Raw genomic sequence first — 20,488 nt, 5'->3', positions numbered from 1 at the left:
CTCTTCTAGCACCTCCAAAAGAAGCCACTATCATTACTCATGCATGGTGTGGTCAGTCATCTGTTCCCTCCATCTTTGATCTGAATACGAAGTCTCTTCTCTGTTCCCTCTTGTAAGCAGTGTTATGATTACTTACTATAAAGTCAAAATTCAAATGTTCCCATTTTCCCCAATACAGCTAATACTTTTGGGGTTCTGTTTATTTTTAACTCATGGTCCAGTCAAGGATCAGGCACTGCATTTAGTGTTTTTGTCTCTCTAGACTCCTCTAATCTGAAACAGTCCCATGTCTTATTTCTGTCCATTATGATACCGACATATTTAAAAAGTTCACCAGCTTTCTTTTAACTTTTAATAATTTGATCAATTTCTTTCAGACTTCCCAGTACACTGTTTTAATTACAGAGCTCTCACAATTCTGTAACCTATTCTTTGTGCTAAACATTATTAATGCTATGGCATAAACTTTCCCAAGTTTCTCCATCATAACTCTGAAAAAATAAAAAAGTATATATAATCACTACCTTTGATAGATTTAAATGTCCCATTAAAGAATGCTTTAGAATTTATTTAATGCCTATCTAGTTTGAGATTTAGATTCTTCAAAACCGCAAATATTATTTTACCTCTTCCTGAACATCTTTCTGCATATAGCTTGGTCCTTATTATTTTCTATCAATATTCTTAATACTTTTTTGTTTAAATGCTCATTTTCCTAGTATTAATTCATACGATTTACTATTTTACTTTTTTAAAAGTTTGTTATTTCTCTTGAAGAAACAACAAAAAAACCTTGAAATTTACTGTTGTTTAATGCTAATGTCTTTGCTCATAAAAATTTACTACTGTTAAATAAATGAGAAAATTAATATGCCAAATTAATATGCCAAATTAATAATAAGGAAGGAACATTCCATCATTACAAAGTTCTAATGTTGAAACTGACATAATAGGCTCAGGTCTGAATATGAGCTGATGAGTTTTATACATCGTGGAAGCCTATGTGTGCCATTTCACTGTTACATACTCAAGCTTTACAGTCCATGCCTAATTTAGCCACAGGGGAATCTGGTCTATTAGACTGAGACCTCTTTGAGAACAGGGATATGTCTTATCCCCAGCAGCCAGTGTTCAACATTTAGTAGACATTTGCTTTATATTTGTTTTAAACTGAAGTTTTAGCTGATTTCTGTTATCTGTAGCAGATTCCAATCCTTCCATCTTCCAAAGCCAGTATGCCAAAACATACAGCCTCTCTGAAATACTGCATCCTTCCTCCTGAACAGAGATTCAGTTCTCAGGCTCTGTCTTTTGCCTACCAGCTTAAAATGAGTTGGACTCCAAAAAAGGAAGGAAATGTTAAGTCTTCATCTCTTTCCTCTGCTGTGGCCAGGTTTTCTCTGGTTTCTTCTCTTTGTGCCCCAAAGTCAACCTAACTGAACTTAACAACACTTGTCTACAACGTCACATACACCCCCGCTTAAATTAAATATCAATTCATCAATCCATCAGTCAAATAAACAACCTAGCTCTGGCCTCAATGCACTTCCCCATGACAATGGCCTTAAAGGCTCTTTCCCATGTTTTCATGCCTAAGAGAACAAGATGTTAGCAAGGGCACTGCTGGAACTATGAGATGCTTCCTCATCTAGAACCCCCACTGTAATATTGTTTTGGAATTCCACTTATCACAAACACAATCCTAATCACTCCATCAACTCTTAGCTGGTCTCCCTGCATGCACTTACTATCCACTTCTTCTCCCCAACTTATCCTTCAGGTAACTATCAGAACATTCTCTACTTCTTTCAAATATTGAACTTCTCACAGTTCATCTTCATAGCCAAAACACTACATGTAACATAAAATGCCCTTGCCAATTGGAGATTAACTTTCCTAGTCATCTTCTCCAGCATTCTTTCTTCTCTCCATGAACCCTGTCCTCTTTAAATGCTCCACACATTTTGCCATTATCTCCAAACAGTCAGCCTTTTCACAAAACATGCCTTTGCCAGTGGCAGGTCCTCCACATGGAATGTTCTTCAATACCTGTACCCTTGACTTCTGGGTTCCCTGGCAGAGAAATGTCCACAATTAACTGCTCAGGATACTCCTTGCACTTTGAGACCTTCTTTGAGTTTATGATGGCACCTTCTGCCAAGCTGGAATTCTTCATGCAGACCACCATTTCTGCTCACTCTCTTTATTACAGCCATTCTGGCTTTTCAGATGCCAACCTCAGGTCTTTGCACCTTCTATTGACTCTATGATCCAAGAATTTTCGTAGTTTTTCCCTCATCTCCTTCAAGTCACTGATCAAATGTCATCTTCTCCAAGGACATCTTCTCACCTTTCCTAGGACAGCAACCTCAGCTTAACCTCTAACCCCTTAATCAACATTTTTTTCATAGTGTTTGTGATTGCCTGACATCAGCATAGAGATGAACCTCATTATTCACAGGTTCTCTATTTCCAAACTCCCTTACTTGCTGAAATTGGTGTGTAATTCCAAAGTGATTACTTGTACTTTTGGAGTCATTTGCAGACATATTCAGAGCAGGGAAATATTTGAGTCATTCAATGCACACAGTCTCAGCTAAGGCTGGACAAGGAGATGCTCTGTTTTGTTTTAGCTCTAAGGGTGAGTTTGTAGTTTGCTTAATGCCTAAGTTTTGCATTGTTCTGTTTTTGTCAGTGATTTTGTGGTTTAAAATAGCCCCCAAACTAAAGTGCTATCTAGTATTTTTTAGTTCAGGATGCATGTATTATTTAACTTTGTTCAGGAATGAGTTATAATTCTCTTGGCCATTAGTTCAATGATACTGACCAATAATATATATTAAATAACGCATCTTCAAACAGAAGCAAACGTAAGTCAATGTTATGTCTTGATTGGTTGATAAAATTTTGTGGTCAGAGTCTCAGAGGAACCTAACCTTGTATTTCTCCTAGGAGCAATGGTTCACTATTCCATAATTCAATGTTTATGGCAACTTTATAGAATATAACAGCAAGTGACAAGAATTGGCTGCATTTACCTTTTTAAAAAAATTATCTGTCTCTCTCCACTAGGGTGGAAGCACCATCAGAGTTTGTGCAGCTCTGTAACGTGGCTAAATTTCCCTGCCATATGTTTGTCACATAGTAGGTGGTCAATAAATATGAGCTGAATTGCACTGAAACAGGAGTCATTCAAAGATAGAGAGTATTATCCCCTATCTCTGAGCCACTGGTTTTTAACTAAACTACCATAGGCACACCATAAGCTCTTAGTAATGGTAGAATAAAGAAAATAGAAATGAATGAATGGACTGTGAATGTCCTACCCCAAAAATAGCAAGACCTGGATTTTAGCTAGAGCTTTTCATTCAGAAACACTAAGTACTCCTCTGCTACTATTTTGTCACTACTGCCTTATTTGTAACATTATCCTTAAGACAGGCTTTCATGAACAGCTTCAGTCTTGGAGGCACCACTGCATCCATAATACGCTCCCGAATGCTCATATCTGTAACAGACTGAAATTGCAAAATACTCAAAAGCTTTTTCAATGCCCAGGCAAAGTGTATAACTAGAAAAAGGAGGAATCTATGATGCAGTAATTGAGTGCATCCTTTTTGTTTCTAGGACAAAACATATACAACCTCAATTAAGCTACCCAGATTTTAACTTGGCCAAGTTTAAAGATGTTTCCTAACAGAGACCTAGTCTATTTGCTTCCAAAACATCTTCCAAGAACCACGTATACCTCTGCTTGATGCTTTACATCTTAAAAAACAAATTAAATTTCTTAAAGAAACACTAGAATGTTTATTGACCATTTTCATGGCAGAATTGAAAATTGATTTCTCAATTTTAGCTAGGCTGTTTTGGGCCTTTGTGGCTGCTAAAAGGGGAAGACAGAATACCATGATTTAGAAGTTACAAATGAAATCTAAGGAGCAATAGCTTTATACAGGATAGCAACGAGTGGGGCATTGAGTGGGGGTGGGTGAGAGGGGGAAGCTTGACAAAATCAACAAAGTTCGCACGTGTTCTGTGGTGGGAGTGGGAGGTGAGGTGAGGCCATCAGAACTCTCCTTCTCTCCTAAAAGGCTCCTAGATCTGACAATGATTTCAGAGAGCAGAAGCCTCTCTGCAGTGATTCTTCAGTACCAAGACTTATTTGGTATCACACACTTACTAGCACCAGGGAAAACAAGGGTTTGTTCCATTCTTACACCTGCACTGGCTAAGGTCTGAGACACACCCTCGCTGTGCTAAGCATGGCAAAGGAAAAATAGAAAAGCCATGAGACAGTAGAGCAGGGACACCTAACTAGTCTGGAAGAGGTTGGGAAAGGCTCCCTGAATCAAGTGACTTTGAGAAACTACAAAGAGAACAAGGAGTAGGAGCTAACAAGTTTAGGAGAAAGCTAGCAAACATTGTAGGGAGGTACTTCAAGTTGAAGATTCAGTTTCAGAACCACCGATGGCTTCCCCACAACCTCTCAGTCACCATTGCCCTAACTTGGCATTCAAGGCCTTTATCAAGAGACTCCATTAGGAATCTAAATAACCATAGGGAGTGTGCCTTGTTCATCACTATCTTCAATGTCTTGAATTGGTATGGCAGCATGCATATTTACTGAAATAATTATCTGGACCCTCTTATCAACCTTCAGTTCCAGAACTGACACCCCTCTCCTTGTACGTTGATATGGACATGGTATACTTTTAAACCACCAGCATCCTTCTTATATTTTCCCATGGGCATTCCCAGATGAAATGCCCATTTCACAGAGAAGCCTTCCCAGACTTAGTACAAGACAACCGTATTCAAGACAAGGGTTAGTTAGCCCTCATCAAATATCTTTAAACACTTATCCCAGGCCCTATAATAATTTCCCCAACTATAAAACAAATTCCTTAACAAAAGGGACTATATCTGACTCATATCTTTGTTTCTGATGAAAATGGAGCAAGCACTTTGCACACTTTTTCTAAGGATTTCTAGAATGTTGCTTCTCTGTTTTCTTGAACTGGATTAATATTGTCTGCTAATATGGTAGACTGGTCCAGTTACCCATTAAACGGCTTCTCTCATTCAATGTTGGGGAAGGTATCAGTTTGCTTTGGGGGCCCCTCCCAGTGGGATTCTAACCTATGATCTCCTGCCTTATGCTGATCACGTTACAGAGGAAAAACAACAAAGGAAATACCAAGCCCTTGATGATGGCGCAGTCTTCTCTAAATGTTGTTAAAGAATCCAAATTTACAATGAAAGAGAATCGAACAAACAGCTTGCAAGCTTCCAAGCCTATTTTGCAAGATTAGCATGTATTAAAGTGACTGGTATTTACCAGGTGCTAAATAATATTTTATTAGATGAATGGTTGGATATATAGACAGAAATTCAGATTCTGGATCTTTGGTGACTAGATTAGAATTACTGGTGATATGGAATCCTGACATATTTAGCTGTTGTATTTTCACCCCTGCCAAGTTCTTCGTGTCAAGAAGTCCAGCTAACTAACATAAAGACAAATACTCCAACATCCTCCTGACAAGTTGCTGCAGTAGAGCTAGAGGTGAGACAGAGAAATTGTAGAAAAGTCTTAGATTTTCTTAGATCAGTGTTCAACTTGCACAATTGTGAATGCCTCATTTTTTGGTAATCATATCCTCCATTCTTGGGTTTTCCAACTTTTTGGCTGAGTAATGTGCTACTTTTAGATGACAATCCATTAAAAAAAAAAAAGTGTAGGTAAAACCATGGTATAGGAATTTTACTAGCTCTTTTGAAATTCTAAGTGGAAATTAGCAATTGAAGGTAACATATACTTACTTGCCCTTAAGTAATGGGCTAAGACATTTACCAATGAAACAAACAAGCAGGAAACAAGCTAGTGAGCACAGAAATAAAGCTTAAAATATTTCCTTTTGTTTTAGTAACTGTAAACTATATATGAAAAATTTCATCCATTTCAGGTATTTTTAGGGACACCTGGGTGGCTCAGTCACCTGCCTTCAGCCCAGGTCATGATCCTGAGGTCAAGTCCCACATCGGGTTCCCTGCTCAGTGAAGACCTGATTCTCCCTCTGCCTGTTGCTCCACCTGCTCATTCTCTCTCTCTCTCTCTGAGACAAATAAATAAAATGTAAAAACAAAAAAAGTATTTTTAACAAGCAACAACTGCAAATTATGGTTGACAAAGCAATGGCAGGGGACAGGGGAGGCACAGATACCACATAGAATAAGTTCATAGAAAAGTCCGTTTGAGCCAAGTTTTATCAGGCAATAAACCAGTGTTTCCAAGTTTGATAAGCTTTCAAAGGATGGAAGTAATAAGCAGGACTAACATTTAAGAAATAACCACCTCGCCTCTTTCCTTTGACTTGCTCAAGGTTTTAATATGATTTTGAACCTGGTACAAAAAAAAAAAATAGGCATTTATAATGCCTGGAAGAGAGTTCAATACCTAATATGTGCTCAATAAATGAAAAATAAATTCTGAAAGAGATTTAAAGTGAATAAAAAATGAAACTTTACTTAACAACCTCTTTAAAAAACAAAAAATCTGACTAAATTAAGGCAAGCATCCTACAGATGATTATGCTGTCACATGGGGCAAGTGTTTTTCAATGGATCAGGGTTCATGCTGTTCCTTAGTATCTCACATTGACCCACTTTGCTCATTTGTACTTTATGCCCAGCCACTATAGGAGAATTCCCTCTTAGAGAATCATAAAGCACAACATTATGTTAATAGTCTTGAGAAGTCCCACACATGTCCATGTGTACACAAGAAAATGTGTGTCAGGCATATATGTAGAAACAAAATTGCCCAGTCAATGAATGCTATGTGCATCCTCCGCTTTTCTAGGTCTTTCCAAATGGTTCTTACATGGCAATTATACCAACTTCCACTCTTACCAGAGTGGTCTAAGAATCCACACTTTACACCCTCACTAGTACGCGTATCAGTGCCAATACGTTTTTTATTTTGCAGCAGCTAGGCATGAAATGCTGACCCTTTATTGTTTTAATTTGCATTTTCCAATTGTTGAAGCTGAGCATTTTTTGAGTGTTTTCTTAATCTACAAATTACTTTTTGAGATCATTTGATTCATTTTTTTAAAAAATTAGATCTCTGATTTCTTAGTTTGTATACATTAAAAAATTTTGTTTAACATTCCTTTGTCACTTAATTATACTGCAAATAATTTCTTCTAGTTTATAGTTTTTTATCATTTACCTTTATAAATGATATTAATTTTCAAATTGCATTTATTCCACTATTGTTTGTGATTGAAAACAATTATGAAGTAAGTAGGGCCCATCAATTTTTTTTTTTTTAAGATTTTTTTTATTTATTTGACAGATAGAGACCACAAGCAGGCAGAGAGGCAGGCAGAGAGAGAGGAGGAAGCAGGCTCCCTGCCAAGCAGAGAGCCCTATGTAGGGCTTGATCCCAAGACCCTGGGGTCATGACCCGAGCTGAAAGCAGAGGCTTTAACCCACCAAGCCACCCAGGTGCCCCGGCCAAGAATTTTAAAAAAGAACTAGAAACTTTTGTTATGCTGATACAGGAAACTATATAGTAATTATGATTACCAAATCAACATAAATAAGTATTAAAACCACAATGTTATATGAAAAACAGGCTGTAAATGGATATGCATAGTAATACCATTTTTGTACAATTGAAAAAACACAAAGCAAAACTCCCTGAATTTTACGGGCAGCTACACACACTGTAGCAGCATGACCCTCGCTGGAAAAGATGCCCACATCAGGGTAACAGGCTGGGATAGGAGAAGGAAGGAAGCACTTGCAGTGGGGGTGGGGAAGTAGGGAAGGCTAGACGGTGCTTTTTCTGTGGGTGGATGGAGGGGCACTTGAAATAAAGATGTAAATATATCAATGTGTTATTTTCAAGGCTGTGATAAACTATTGTCTACACTTTCTGTGGCTATTTGAATCACCTCAAACATACACTGATGTGTATATATATATATATATATATATTTTTTTTTATATGCATTTGAATTTTTAACAAGATCTCACAGAAATATATGGAACATTGTCAGTGAACTACACAAGTTCCTTATTATGTAAAAAATAAAGAAATAAAATATGGGTAGAGAACAGAGGCTTATTTAATCTTACTTATTCAAAATTATATATTTATTTACTTATGTTTCCCATAATTCAGTGTTTCTTATAGTATCCATAAGACTCTTTTTCTTCTCCATTTATTAATATTTTTTTCTTTACTTCTATAGTTTGGGTTTTAAGTGTTCCAGGGAACACAGTGAGAAATGAAACCTCCGTGAAACAAAAAGACTCATGAGAAATTAAAGAGAAAACAAGTAGTTCACCTGTAGTAGTTCAAGTTAATGTAGTTCAAGGAGTTCAAGTTAATGTCAAGCCCACTTTGATTTTGACAAAACAGCAAGAGTAAGATGGAATGTCTTACGTTTTAAAAGAGAAGTATTTGTTCCAAAAGCTAGAACCCATAATACTGCCTCATCATGAACATCAACTCTTATTTAAAAATTCTAGAGGGACCCTGCTGTATATTCTTAATGTTCCTTGTAACTTTACAAGAAAATCTTGTAACTTTACAAGAGAAAAAATTCTAACTATTTAAAAATACTAAAAGTAACATTTCCTTAGAAAGTGTTTCACTGCACAACTATTTTGAGCTAAGCAATTTTCTTTTTTAGGCCATAAACTGCGTTGGTATTCAAATAAACAGAATTATCAGACACCACTGGTACTTATCTTATTTACGCATTAGGCCAGAACATTTTAAAAATAAACATTATAATACATTGGGTATTTCTCTGAAAAGTACATAAATCACCATTCCAGGACCTACACAACTCCATTAGCATTTTGCTGCAAAGTTCCCCAGCTATTCTGCCAAGATGGCATGAATTGAAGCTAATCATTTGTATAGAGTTTTGTAATTTAGAAATACCTTTACCCATTATGTTGCCAAATGAGAAACTGAAATATTTCATACATTTATCCCATTAACAGGCAACAAGGTAACAATTATTCTAACCATTTCTATAAAGGCTCAGAGAAGTTCAATGTCACTGGACTGGTCAAGTCACACTTCAAGTAAGTGGACAGAGCTAAATCAGAACCTGGGTCAGGTGAGTCCAGCTGCAGCGTGGTCTTTCTACTGTGGTCTGGAGAGCAACCTGTAGATTCAAACATTAGTCCCATTTTTGGAACGCTGGTCCCTCTGAGACTCAAACCCGTCCTGTGTAAGGCAGTGATTATAATAGCATTCACCTCAAGGCTTACATACACAAGAAGATAATCCATGCCAAGCATCAGTGAATTTCCATTACTATTATTATCATTTTGAATTTTTTACGACATAAGCTCATCTTCATGATGGTTTAGTGCAAAACAATGCTCAGCTTTACAATTTAAGGACAATATTTTCTAACTTCCTTATTCTTTTGTGAAGACTTTTGTGGAGAAATTGTTTTCGAGTAACCTGTTTAAGGAATTTCAAATATGTTTTGCTTTTTTCACTAGACAGTTATGCTTATATAAATAATAGTCACACAATAATTACATGATAGTGGTAAACTCACATATCTAGGTCATTAAACCTCTGGATTTTTTTTTGATCCCCCCCCTTTTTGCTGAGAATAATTATTGTATTACCATTTGACAAGACAGGCTGTGATTATTTCTAACAACTATCTACTGGAGTTTTTTAGCTATGACAGTATAAATAGACTTTGGAGTAAAGAAAACATTTTTAGAAAGTTTTCTCCTTATACTCAAACCAAGCATATCAGTGAAGACAGCGAAGGCTCTGTTAACAGTGGGGCATTACTGACACCATGTATTTATCAAGGACAACACAGCATGACCCTGCTCATGACTAGATTTTCCAGAGGACCTCTGTGTTTCTTTAACCTAGTTCTAGTTAATAAATGCAATGTGATTTAATAGAGGAAATGAGTCAGAATCTTCTAATCTGAATTTACCAGGTGGAGAGTCTGAATTTTTAATCCAGGAAATAAAATCTGTCTTTATGGTTGGTGTACACACGCATCTACGTATCTGTAATATACTAGCTGCGTTACCTACTCAAAGTTCAGCTACAAACTCTTAGTATGTTACTGTGGCTTCTCCAGTCTCCTGAATTCCCATATGAATCCCTACTTAGGAGGTGTGGAAGAATTCTTGTTACTTGTTTATAATAAATGAACAATACTACTTAGAATAAAAAACAATAAATAAAATAAGCCATCAGTAAATGCCACTTAACAGTTACTTTGTGTCCAACAGAAGCTGATGCAAAACTACTAAGATTTAGTGAATAAACAACATGTCACATCACAGTAGTTGTATTAGTTGGTGTTGAGAGCTAGAGTGTAATACTTCAAGATCTTGTTGTCATTTCCAGCATGAGGACAGGAAAGGGTCTGACTTGCTCATCATCTGCTCGTCAGTGCCTAGCCCCATGTCTGGCATATGGCAGGCAACTGATGCGTATCTGCTGAATGAATGAATGAATGAATGAATGAGTGAGTGAATGAATGAGTAGAGCTGAGTTCTAGAATTACTGTACCAAATAGAAAAGTAATTGATTATTTAAAGAAAACAAACAAAAAAGGTATGCATGGTAAGATTTAAGTGAGCCTCAAACTTTGATGGAAGTCGTTCCATAAATTACCATTTATAACTTATTTATAACTTACTGACAATAACTCTGGGCAAGTCAGTCACCAGTAATTTGATGGTGTGAATCGTAACTGAAGAAGGCACTGACCTAAACTGAAATCGGTCACCATGACCCAGGACAGACCTGTCCCAAGCAATGGCCATTTATTATGAGAAGATCACACAACAAAATATACTGCAACGTGGGTGGGCCCTTTCAGCTTAGGGTCAGCTGATTAGAAAGCACAACATCCACTAATTAATTTACTAACCATTATAAACCTTAAAGAGGGAGGTTGGAGACATCGCAGAATAGAGAGCACAGATGGCTTGAGAATAGCTGGGCACTGCAGAAGTTAGTAGACAAAACCTTAGAAAGAATCAAGGAAATCCAGAGTGATGTGTGTTCCTCAGTGGGGCATGGTTCCATCTTGACATTGCACCCAAGTCATCCCAGATCTAAGTCTGTTTCTACATTTGCAAATAAGATCATTGCTACAACTAACTCTTATATTTTTTTTCCAGGCCCTGCTGCAAAAAAGAAGTATGTCAGTTATAATAACCTGGTTATCTAACCTGTTTCATTCCATGGAACCATGGAGGAGGAAGACCCTCAGTTATTTTGTCACCCAACCTGGCATAGGACTCTTTTGGTCCTGCCCGCTGCCTATCACTGGAGGAGCATCCCCAGCCAGGAGACCAATGTTAGAGGATCCAAGTGTCCTACACAGCTGCTTTATGAAATATTCTTACTTTATCTTGGCTTAATAAGTCACTGGTATCAGCACTGCCAACTCGGCTGCAATTTTGGACCTTCCCTGCCACAGGGAGTGTTGAGACTCAAGTCCCACCCAGGCTCTTTAGGATGAACCACCGAGAGCCACAGTGAACGTTTTGGGGCTGACCTGTCTTTCTACGTACGTACTTCCAGGCTGCAAGTTTTGAAATTTTCTGTACAGTTTGTGAGGACTTTTGCACTTTGCCATCTGATGTTGTACCTCGGTTCACTGTTTGTTTTCGAATGCCTTGTTTCCATAGAGCCCTATTCTCTCAGACGGCAGAATATGTGGGAAAATTTTGCAACAAGTTAAATGTTAAAAAGATCTCGGCAGACAAAAAAAAAAAAAAAGAAAAAAAAGAAAAGAAAGAAAACTAAAACCATGTATGTAATGACTGTATAATTATGATTATAATACCACTGCAAATCATGTTATTTTTTTTTAAGACAAAAAAAGATATTTAAAGACCAAAAACTGTGCTGAGAAAGTATGCCCCACCTATCTTTGGTATGAGGATAGGTCCCATGAAAGGAAGGTGTTGGCTGAACTGAATAGAGGTCTTGCTCTTTGGAATGCATGCCAGTAATGTATTTTACAGTACATGTTAATAATTTATGTTCAATATTTGTATTTGTGTTCTCTTTTGTTATTTTAATTAAGGTATATGGATATTTTGCAATAATTTTAATAATGATTAAGCTATTTGAAGAAAAGAATACAGATTTTTCATGTCTTGAGGTTTTGTTCATGCCCCTCTATGACTGACCAGTGTGATAAGGACTTTAAAAAAAAAAAGCATGTATGTTTTTTACTGTTTGTAATAAGTACTTTCGTTAATCTTGCTGCTTATGTGCCAATTTAGTGGAAAACACCCTTGCTGAAAAATTCCCCCTTTCCATTCTCTTTCAATTCTGTGATATTGTCCAAGAATGTACCAATAAAATACTTTGGTTAACTTTTTTATTTCCTGAAATAAATATTTTTAGTTGTTTATCCCCTTTTAGTTATAGCTTATTTCATGAAGTCTTAAGTCAGGGAATACTGAAAACAACCAAACTTGTTAAAGAAACAAGCCTTAGCTCACAAGTGAAGTTATATCTGAAATTAAAATGATAAACCTATAGGGGCTCAATGCTCTCATAAAAAAGGAATATCACAAAGCTCATGCATTTTGTTTTCTTAAAATCAAAGACCCGACAGCCTTCAGACACTGACTCAGTAAGTTACCCATCAAAAATAACCAAAGTGTGCCTAACTGAACATAACAATAAAAAATTAACAATAAAAATTAAAAACTGCAGAAATGAAAAAAAACGGTCAAAGGGAAGAGAAAAAAAGGAATATTAGCTTCAATAAACAATCTGGCAGCAAGAGATAAATATCTCTGTGAAACTTAATCAAGGATCTAAGTAAAGATTACTACAACTAATCTATACGTCCAAACAAATATGGTGGCCATGTTGACAGCAAGATTAAGATTTGGGGTTCTCCAAACTCACATGTAAGAAACACCCTCATGGATAAACTCACACTCACTTGGGTGTCATGAGCACAAAAGAGTATCAATTTGTAGAGGGTGACTCTGATCTTCAGCACAAGGGAAGGACCCAAAATCCATTTCAATGGATTTAAATGGCCCATTGTGGATCCACTTGTGATTGATTTTCTACTGTGTCTAGAATCTACCAAACTCTTGCTGTTCTCTTGGCCCAGGAAATTTGTATACAAAGCTAGAAATCTTATTTCAGTATCATCCTGAGAAAAATTAAAGTATCTCCCACCTTTTCCAATCCCTTAAATACCCTTCACACAACAGGTCAATGAGATAAAAAGCTAATTACAGCAGATATGAGTTTTGGATTATAAACACTTTCAAGTAGTAGAGCCAAACAACCAAGCATGTGACCTGGCTCTCCTTCTGCTAGCTATCCTGGGGGAAAGTTACAGACACATTCTGAATCCTCCATTTTCTCCATTGGAAAACAGATTAATACTGTGGTGTATCTCATAGACTTAGGAGGATTAAGAGGGGGAAAAAAAATCACGCCAAGGGTTTAGAACACTGCCTGGCCCTGGTTAACCTGCCACCTATATTCACCAGCATCTGTACCACCACGGTTTTTAGAGCTTGTCTTAAAAATCAGATGGAGGGCACAGTGCTTTCTCCTTCCAGATGTGCAAACACAATCTGTAAAAGAGTGCACAGTAAGCCAGGCTGACTTCTGGCCACGTAGGAGAAACAATTTATTTCACCAAGAAATCACGTAATGGCCTTTCCCAATGATTCTGATGTATGAGCAAGAGTGCAGGTGAAATAACAAAAGCAGTTCCACTGAGGAGTGGAAAGAGCTATTGCCAAGGACCTTTACTCTGCCTCTGGACCCTTAGGGTAGAATTGAGATTAACGGTGATCAAGACAATGTCAAGGATAAAAGGTAAACCTACAGCACTAGAAAGGAATTGTTACTTATATGTGTTATATACATTATATATGTATATGTACATTTAATACATATCATTTCCTTTATATGCGTCATATACCTTACGTATATCATGTGCATTATGGTATATGCTTTATATACCTTAATTTAAAATCCTCAAAAGACAGTTCAAATCATCTTCCATAACCTCCCTTCCCAACAAGGTAGCTGAGTTGAAGTGTGTCTATAACTCTAGGACAGATGTGATAGAAAATGGACCAATAGCAGGCAGCAGAACTAATGTCCCTCCAGGTCTCCCTGCTCTTCCTCAAATATACGGAGCATAGATAGGTAATGCCTATTCTCTTGCCTAGCACTAACTACCCCCATGCAGCCACACGACCCCACTGCCTCAGTATTTCCAGTTTCTTAAACATCATCACATCAGAGGTCTTTTCGGAGCTCATCTAACGGAACAGCCCACCTCATCCCCCCATCCCAGAGAATCCACTCATTTGCTTTATTTATCTGTTTCTTCATCTTTGTTGGTCCCTTTCAGCAATAAGGACTAGAAGAAAAGCTATACTGTCTGTTTGCTTCCTCGTACTATCCCTGCACTGAGAGCAAGTTTGGATAAGGAGCAGGCATTCTGTAAATATTTCTAAAGCAGTCAGCAAAAGGAAGAACAGGAGAACACAGAAGGAGGGCTGGAAGAGTCAGTGGAAAGAGGGGCTGGAGCTGGTTCTCTAAGGGCAGGGAAGACCCAGGTTATCCAGAGGAAACTACCGGTGAGAACTGCCCTTTGTACTCTCTGTCTTTGGGGAAAAGGAGAGAACAACACCTCCCATGAAGTCCTTCTTTTCATCAGAATGGGAACCAGTCTTGGGATGCGGGAAGCCAATACATGACTGGATATGCTACATCAGAAACACTTCCATCTGAAGCAGGGAAGAGACAAGATAGCAAGCAGGTACTCCATTCAGAATCACAACTCCTATGTCGCAGGATGAATCAGCTATGGAATCCTAGGCAATCCACATGCTCCCGGGGCCCTTCATGTCCTCATCTTACAACATCAACAGGACAGAGATTCAGGTCTTTCCATCCATCAGGCCCCTGTACATGAACTTGCTCCAAATGTTAACTTCACAATTGAAAGGCGCTAACCTTGTCTGAACACAAAAACTTAACAACAGTGCTAGAGGTGGGGTGGCTGGGGTCCAGGTGCAGAAGAAGCGTCCCTTCTTTGCTGTCATCATGATTCATGCCAAAGGTACCTGGTACCACTGTTGGCCACCACTTCACACAGACAAAAACAATCAGGCTCCAATGGACTCAAATCCCTCAACTCCTCCTCCAGTTGCCACTGCTGTGCTATTTCTCATTTGATATTTTTCTTCTATAAATTATCCTTTTGTAAAATTTGCTTTATCATGCCCTCAGATGAGTATCTGTTTAGATCCTGATATTTGTATTGGTTCCCTACCCTTCCAGTCATCACAGTAGTGATCAATGCTGCTTTACTAGCTCTCAGCCAAGGTAGTGATAATATTCTGGAAAATGACAGAGCCCAGAGCAGGGCATTAGAGGTTTCCCCCAGAGACCCATGATGAGCCTGACTTTGGTGCATTAATCAGCATTAGGTCAACAAAAGTATGGTTATTGCTCTAATTAGAAACCCCTAGGGGGCGCCTGAGTGGTTCAGTGGATTAAAGCCTCTGCCTTTGGTTCAGGTCATGATCCCGGGGTCCTGGGATCTAGCTCTGCATTAGGCTCTGCTCAGCAGGGAGCCTGCTTCCTCCCCTCTCTCTCTCTCTCTCTGCCTGCCTCTCTGCCTACTTGTGATCTCTCTGTCAAATAAATAAATAAAATCTTAAAAAAAAAATAAAGAACCCCCCCCAAAACTGTAGGAATGATCGTCCTGTGTTACTTTCTTTTGGCTAATAAAAAATAAGAAGAAATAAGCCAGAGCCAAGGACATTTGTCATGGCTTGCAACACACTGCATCCACACTATTTCTGACTGTCACAAAACCTAAGAGACCAACACTTCTATGACTCCATGAACCATGAGTGGCTTTGAGGCTTTGTTTCTCTCTTAATAAATAAGACATCGCCTTGATCATCTTCCCTGAAATGCTGCCATGGAATCAAATCAAGTTCAGAAGTTATTCCCAAGGTCTTCCCCATCAGAAGTTCTGGCTGTGGTGTACCACCTCCAGACTCGGGACACACTACCCAGGACTCCTCACGGGGAGAGGGGAGGACAGGGCATGCCTTGGAAACTACAGCACAATCCGAATATCTTTACTCTCCCAAACTCAACACCATGGCTACTGACCCTGCTTTTGTCCTACTGTGTTCATTTTATTGGCTAAAAATTAACCCAAGTATTGTCAAAAGAGTTGTATGGGCAATTCAAGCACCTAAGGCTTACAAAACACCTGTTGCTCTCATTCACATGGCGTTCCTGACATCTGCCTTTCTTTGACTCCAAGCCTTTACTTTGTGTCTCAAGTGTCAATGTGTTTATCCTGGCTTTTTTTTTAAAGAAATTAGTAAATCAATAAAGTGGAGGCAAAATACAAATCCTGATTTCTCTCCTTTAACACTTTTATCTTATACAACTGCTTCCCAAACTTGAATGTGCCTATCAATCAGTCACCTGGGATCTAGTTAAAAATGTAGATTCTCTTTCAGCAGGAAGGGCCCAAGTTTCTGCATTTCTAATAAACTCCTTGGGGATACGATGACACTGCTGGTACCTGAATTGGAGTTAGGTTCTTGACCCCGATTGTACATTCAATTCACTAAGAGATTTTAAAATACACTCATGGCCAGAACCCACCACAGAGAGTCCGTTTTAATTGCTCTGGGACTTTTTTTTTTTCCCCCTTTTCCTCCTGTAGCTTCCCATGTGTAGGGTGGAGGATTACTGTTCTAATCTAGTGTGTTTTGAGATTTAGTGAGCATCGGAATTCCCTGGAAGGTTTACTGAAACACAAAATGCTAAGTTGTTCCCTCCTCTACAAATTTAACACAGTAGTCCAGGGTGAGAGCTGCTAATTGACATTTCTAACACTCTTCCAAGTGATGCTAATGCTGCTGGTCCAAGGACCATACTTTGAAAGCCATTGGTCAAATCTAAGGGACTGTAGGACTTTTCTCATGTTCTGGGTTTGAACAGACAAAAGGCTAAAACAAAGCAAAAAATACTTTTATCAGCTCTAACTCATTTTGCACCCCGGCATGCATTCCGAATTTTAGGCTTCAAATACTACTCTTAGAGGTCACTATTTTGTAATGGTCTGCATTTGCCCACCTTCCAGCTTTTGCATAAATTGGCTGAAAGCCAACTCAATGGACAGTTTACTAACCCACCCACATTTGTCTCTTGGAACCATTTTTCTCTCCTTTCCTGGGATCCTGACCAGAGATTCAGAATTCTGAGTGTCTTCTCCTGCTCTCAGGTCTGTCATCTTCCAAGTTCTGATCTTGGGTTCATTACTATATTTTGACATTTTGCAGTCTGTCTGTCCAAAGCCTCATCTGTCCAACTGGCTCTGTATGGGCAGGCTGCTACCCCCCAGCTCATGAGCTCCACTGATATTGGTGTTTTCCCCTGTTTTCTTCACCAGGTCTTCCCTGCTGATATGGATTTGGTTCAGAAAAGAGATTCTTTTCTCTTCACTGTCCCTTGAGTGTTATAATGGGCAGTGGTTGACCATTCAATCAACCATTTGAGCACCTGCTATATACCAGACACTGCTCTAAATTCTTAGGGACGGCCCAGTAATAAGCCAAATCTCCTGTCCTCAAAAAGTATGCATTGCAGATGAGGTGTCCAACATTGTGCAGATGCTGCACTTCTATCCAGGGTGAGCTCTCTTAAACAGGACATACGACCAGATCTACCGTACAGCACTCCAACCCAAATCTATCTTCTCTCACTGCCTTTTTCCTTTTCCCTCACTACTCTTTCTTCTGCTTAAAAAATGTGAACATGCTGACTCTTTATTTTGCTTGCTGTTACTTTGTGTTTTATGTTCCTCTGGGCTCCAAGAGGATATGGAGATCCAAGCAGGCAGATCCCCAGCTGTGTTTACACCTGGTTCCATAGTTGCAAAACTGCATTTGCCTCTCAACTGCAGAGATCTATTCACTACAATAAAGGAAAATCCTAGGGAGAAATTATTCTAACTTCGAGTCAGCTAGCCAGCGAGCAGCATCCATTATTAGAGTAACAATAAAATAAGTAAAATAAAAATAAGTAAAAATATATATATTTTTTTACCTTCTCCTTTGAACAAATAGCTTTCCAGACTGTTCTGCACCTGACTACTGGGCTGGACAATGACAGAGTTCATCTTGGTGACTGTCTTCTTCCCAGTGGACATTTACTTCCAGAGAAATTGGGTCAGGCAAAACATACTGGCCCTTGAGCCAAGTGGAACAGGACGGCCCTTAATATCTGCCAGACATTGCGTGCATAGACCTAACATAGAGCTAAGTTCATCAGATACTTGGCATGTGCTCAGCACTGTTCAGCAACTCAAAGTCACCTCATTTAACCTTAAATAGATCTCTGTGTGGGAGAAGTTGGCATTATCTTCATGTTAATGTGTACTAAAAGAAAAGAAAGAGTGGTAGAATAATTTCCCTAAAGTCACGCCATTGGTAAGTAGCATTTGAACCCATATCACATTGACGCTGGAGCCAAAACTGCTAAATGCTAAATTACAATACCCAAAATATGCTTTCTTTTCACTCTAAAATAAGAAATGCAAACACCATAAGCAAAATCAGTCCCTAACCAGAATGAAATAGGATTTGGACAGGGTAAGTGTGTGTATGAACAATACATAATAATTATAATAAGATAGACTATTAAACAGTTTTAAAAGTGATTCAGAAGAATGCTGTAGAAAAATGCTCTTAATGATTTTCAAGATGATTCTATCCACATATACATGCTACGATAAAGCTTGAAGGAAAAAATACAAAATAAGCTATGCGATTGTGAATTATTATTTTTTACTCTTAAATTTTTCAACTTTTTGTTTTCTCTGCAATGAGATACAGTAGATTTAAAGGGAGAGAAATTAATTTGAAAATCATCCTATGGGTTTCTGCTAAGTTGGCAAAGTAGCACAGCATGATGCTGGCTCCCCACCTGAAATCATTTCTGGACATAACATAGAGCAGCTCTTCTGGAACCTGCATTTACACTAGAACCTCCTTGGGGGTTTTTGAAAAATACTGACCCACAGGCTCCACCCCAGACTAATTAAAGCAAATTTTGGAGGGACACCTAGATACTGATGTATTTTTAACCCTGTCCCCCTACAGTGTGGTTTTGAGAGAAACACAGATGTTAGGGATTAGGACTTGCATGGATACTAGGAATGATGAACCGTCCCACCTGCGTCCCCCTGTCCCCAGCACACAGGACCAAACTGAGAGCTCATACTCCCAACTGAGCAGAATGAGAGCCCAGAAGTGGATTTTTTCCATAGAGATGAAAAAAGCATTATGTCTATGAAAAAAAAAAAAAACTGGAACACTTGTTCATATTATACACAACATAATCAATCCAAGATGGATTTTAAGGATATAAGTGTCAAAAGTTAAAAATAAATAAATAAATAAATAAATAAAGGACTTTAAGAGAAAATACAGGGAAGTGTCTTTCTCACCTTGGCTGTAAGGAATGGTTTCTTAAGAACAGAGGGCTAACCACAGAAGAAATAATTAATAATTTTGATTATATTAAAATTCAGAATACTGTTCAACAAAAGATACTTTAAAGAAAGTGGAGGTAAAAAAATAATCTGTAAGAAGATATTTAAAATGCATACACCAACAAAGGGTTCATATTAGAAATATGTATTAGGAATCAGTGTACATGTACACACAATGTGAAATCCACATAAATGTAAATAAAAAGTCACATGTATCTTGCAAGTAAGATAAAGACATATAACTCACTCGTGGAAAGAACAGACATTTCACAGAAAAGGAAATCACATGACTGCGGAACAAAGAAAGAGATGCTCAATTTCATTAGTAATCAGAGACAAGCAAACTGAGATCACAGTGAGAACATTTGACACCCCACCCTATCCAACTGGCAATGTCAGGAAAATGTGAGTAAAGGAGAGCTCATATATTGCTGACTTGTGTTAACTGCTACAACCACTTGGACAAACAATTTCTACTTCACAGTTGAATATCTATGTTCTTTATGGCCCAGCAGCTCCACTGCCTCATAACAACTCAGAAAATATCTTTCTACGGGTACCCCAGGATACACATAGAGGATGTTCATAGGAGTTCTATTCACAATTACAAAACCCTGGAAATACTGCAGTGTCTACTGACAGAAAAATGGACAAAAAAATCACAGTACAGTCACACAATGGAATACTACGCAGCAAGAAAATCCATGAGACCACTTCGATCAATTTTAATAACATCATATTGAGTGAAAAAAAAAATTAAAAAAGGAAGCCCTACAAGATAATTTACAAAATTCAGGATCATGGTTACCTCTGGGGGAAACAGGAGAATGAGATAAGAAAGAAGGCCATAGGGAGAAGTGAATTAT

The 20,488-nt window shown here is 38.2% G+C and overlaps 1 protein-coding gene across 3 annotated transcripts in view; it reads left to right on the top strand.

Moving 5' to 3' along the window:
* GRM7 (glutamate metabotropic receptor 7) overlaps window positions 1-12,425 on the top strand; it is a 924,866-nt gene extending 912,441 nt beyond the window's left edge. For all 3 annotated transcript variants that reach the window (XR_014298757.1, XM_082683125.1, XM_082683124.1), the window contains one exon: window positions 11,209-12,425. Coding sequence is in view for 1 of the 3 variants with exons in the window: in XM_082683125.1 (XP_082539251.1) it covers window positions 11,209-11,258 (50 nt within the window). In the remaining 2 variants the exon portion in view is untranslated. The remainder of the gene's footprint in view (window positions 1-11,208) is intronic.
* The last annotated feature ends 8,063 nt before the right edge of the window (window positions 12,426-20,488 follow it).

The sequence above is a fragment of the Mustela nivalis genome, assembly GCF_964662115.1.
Source record: "Mustela nivalis genome assembly, chromosome: 1".
Lineage (NCBI taxonomy): Eukaryota > Metazoa > Chordata > Mammalia > Carnivora > Mustelidae > Mustela > Mustela nivalis.
The sequence above is the reverse complement of the archived record's forward strand: the minus strand, read 5'-3'. Positions and strand labels throughout refer to the sequence as shown.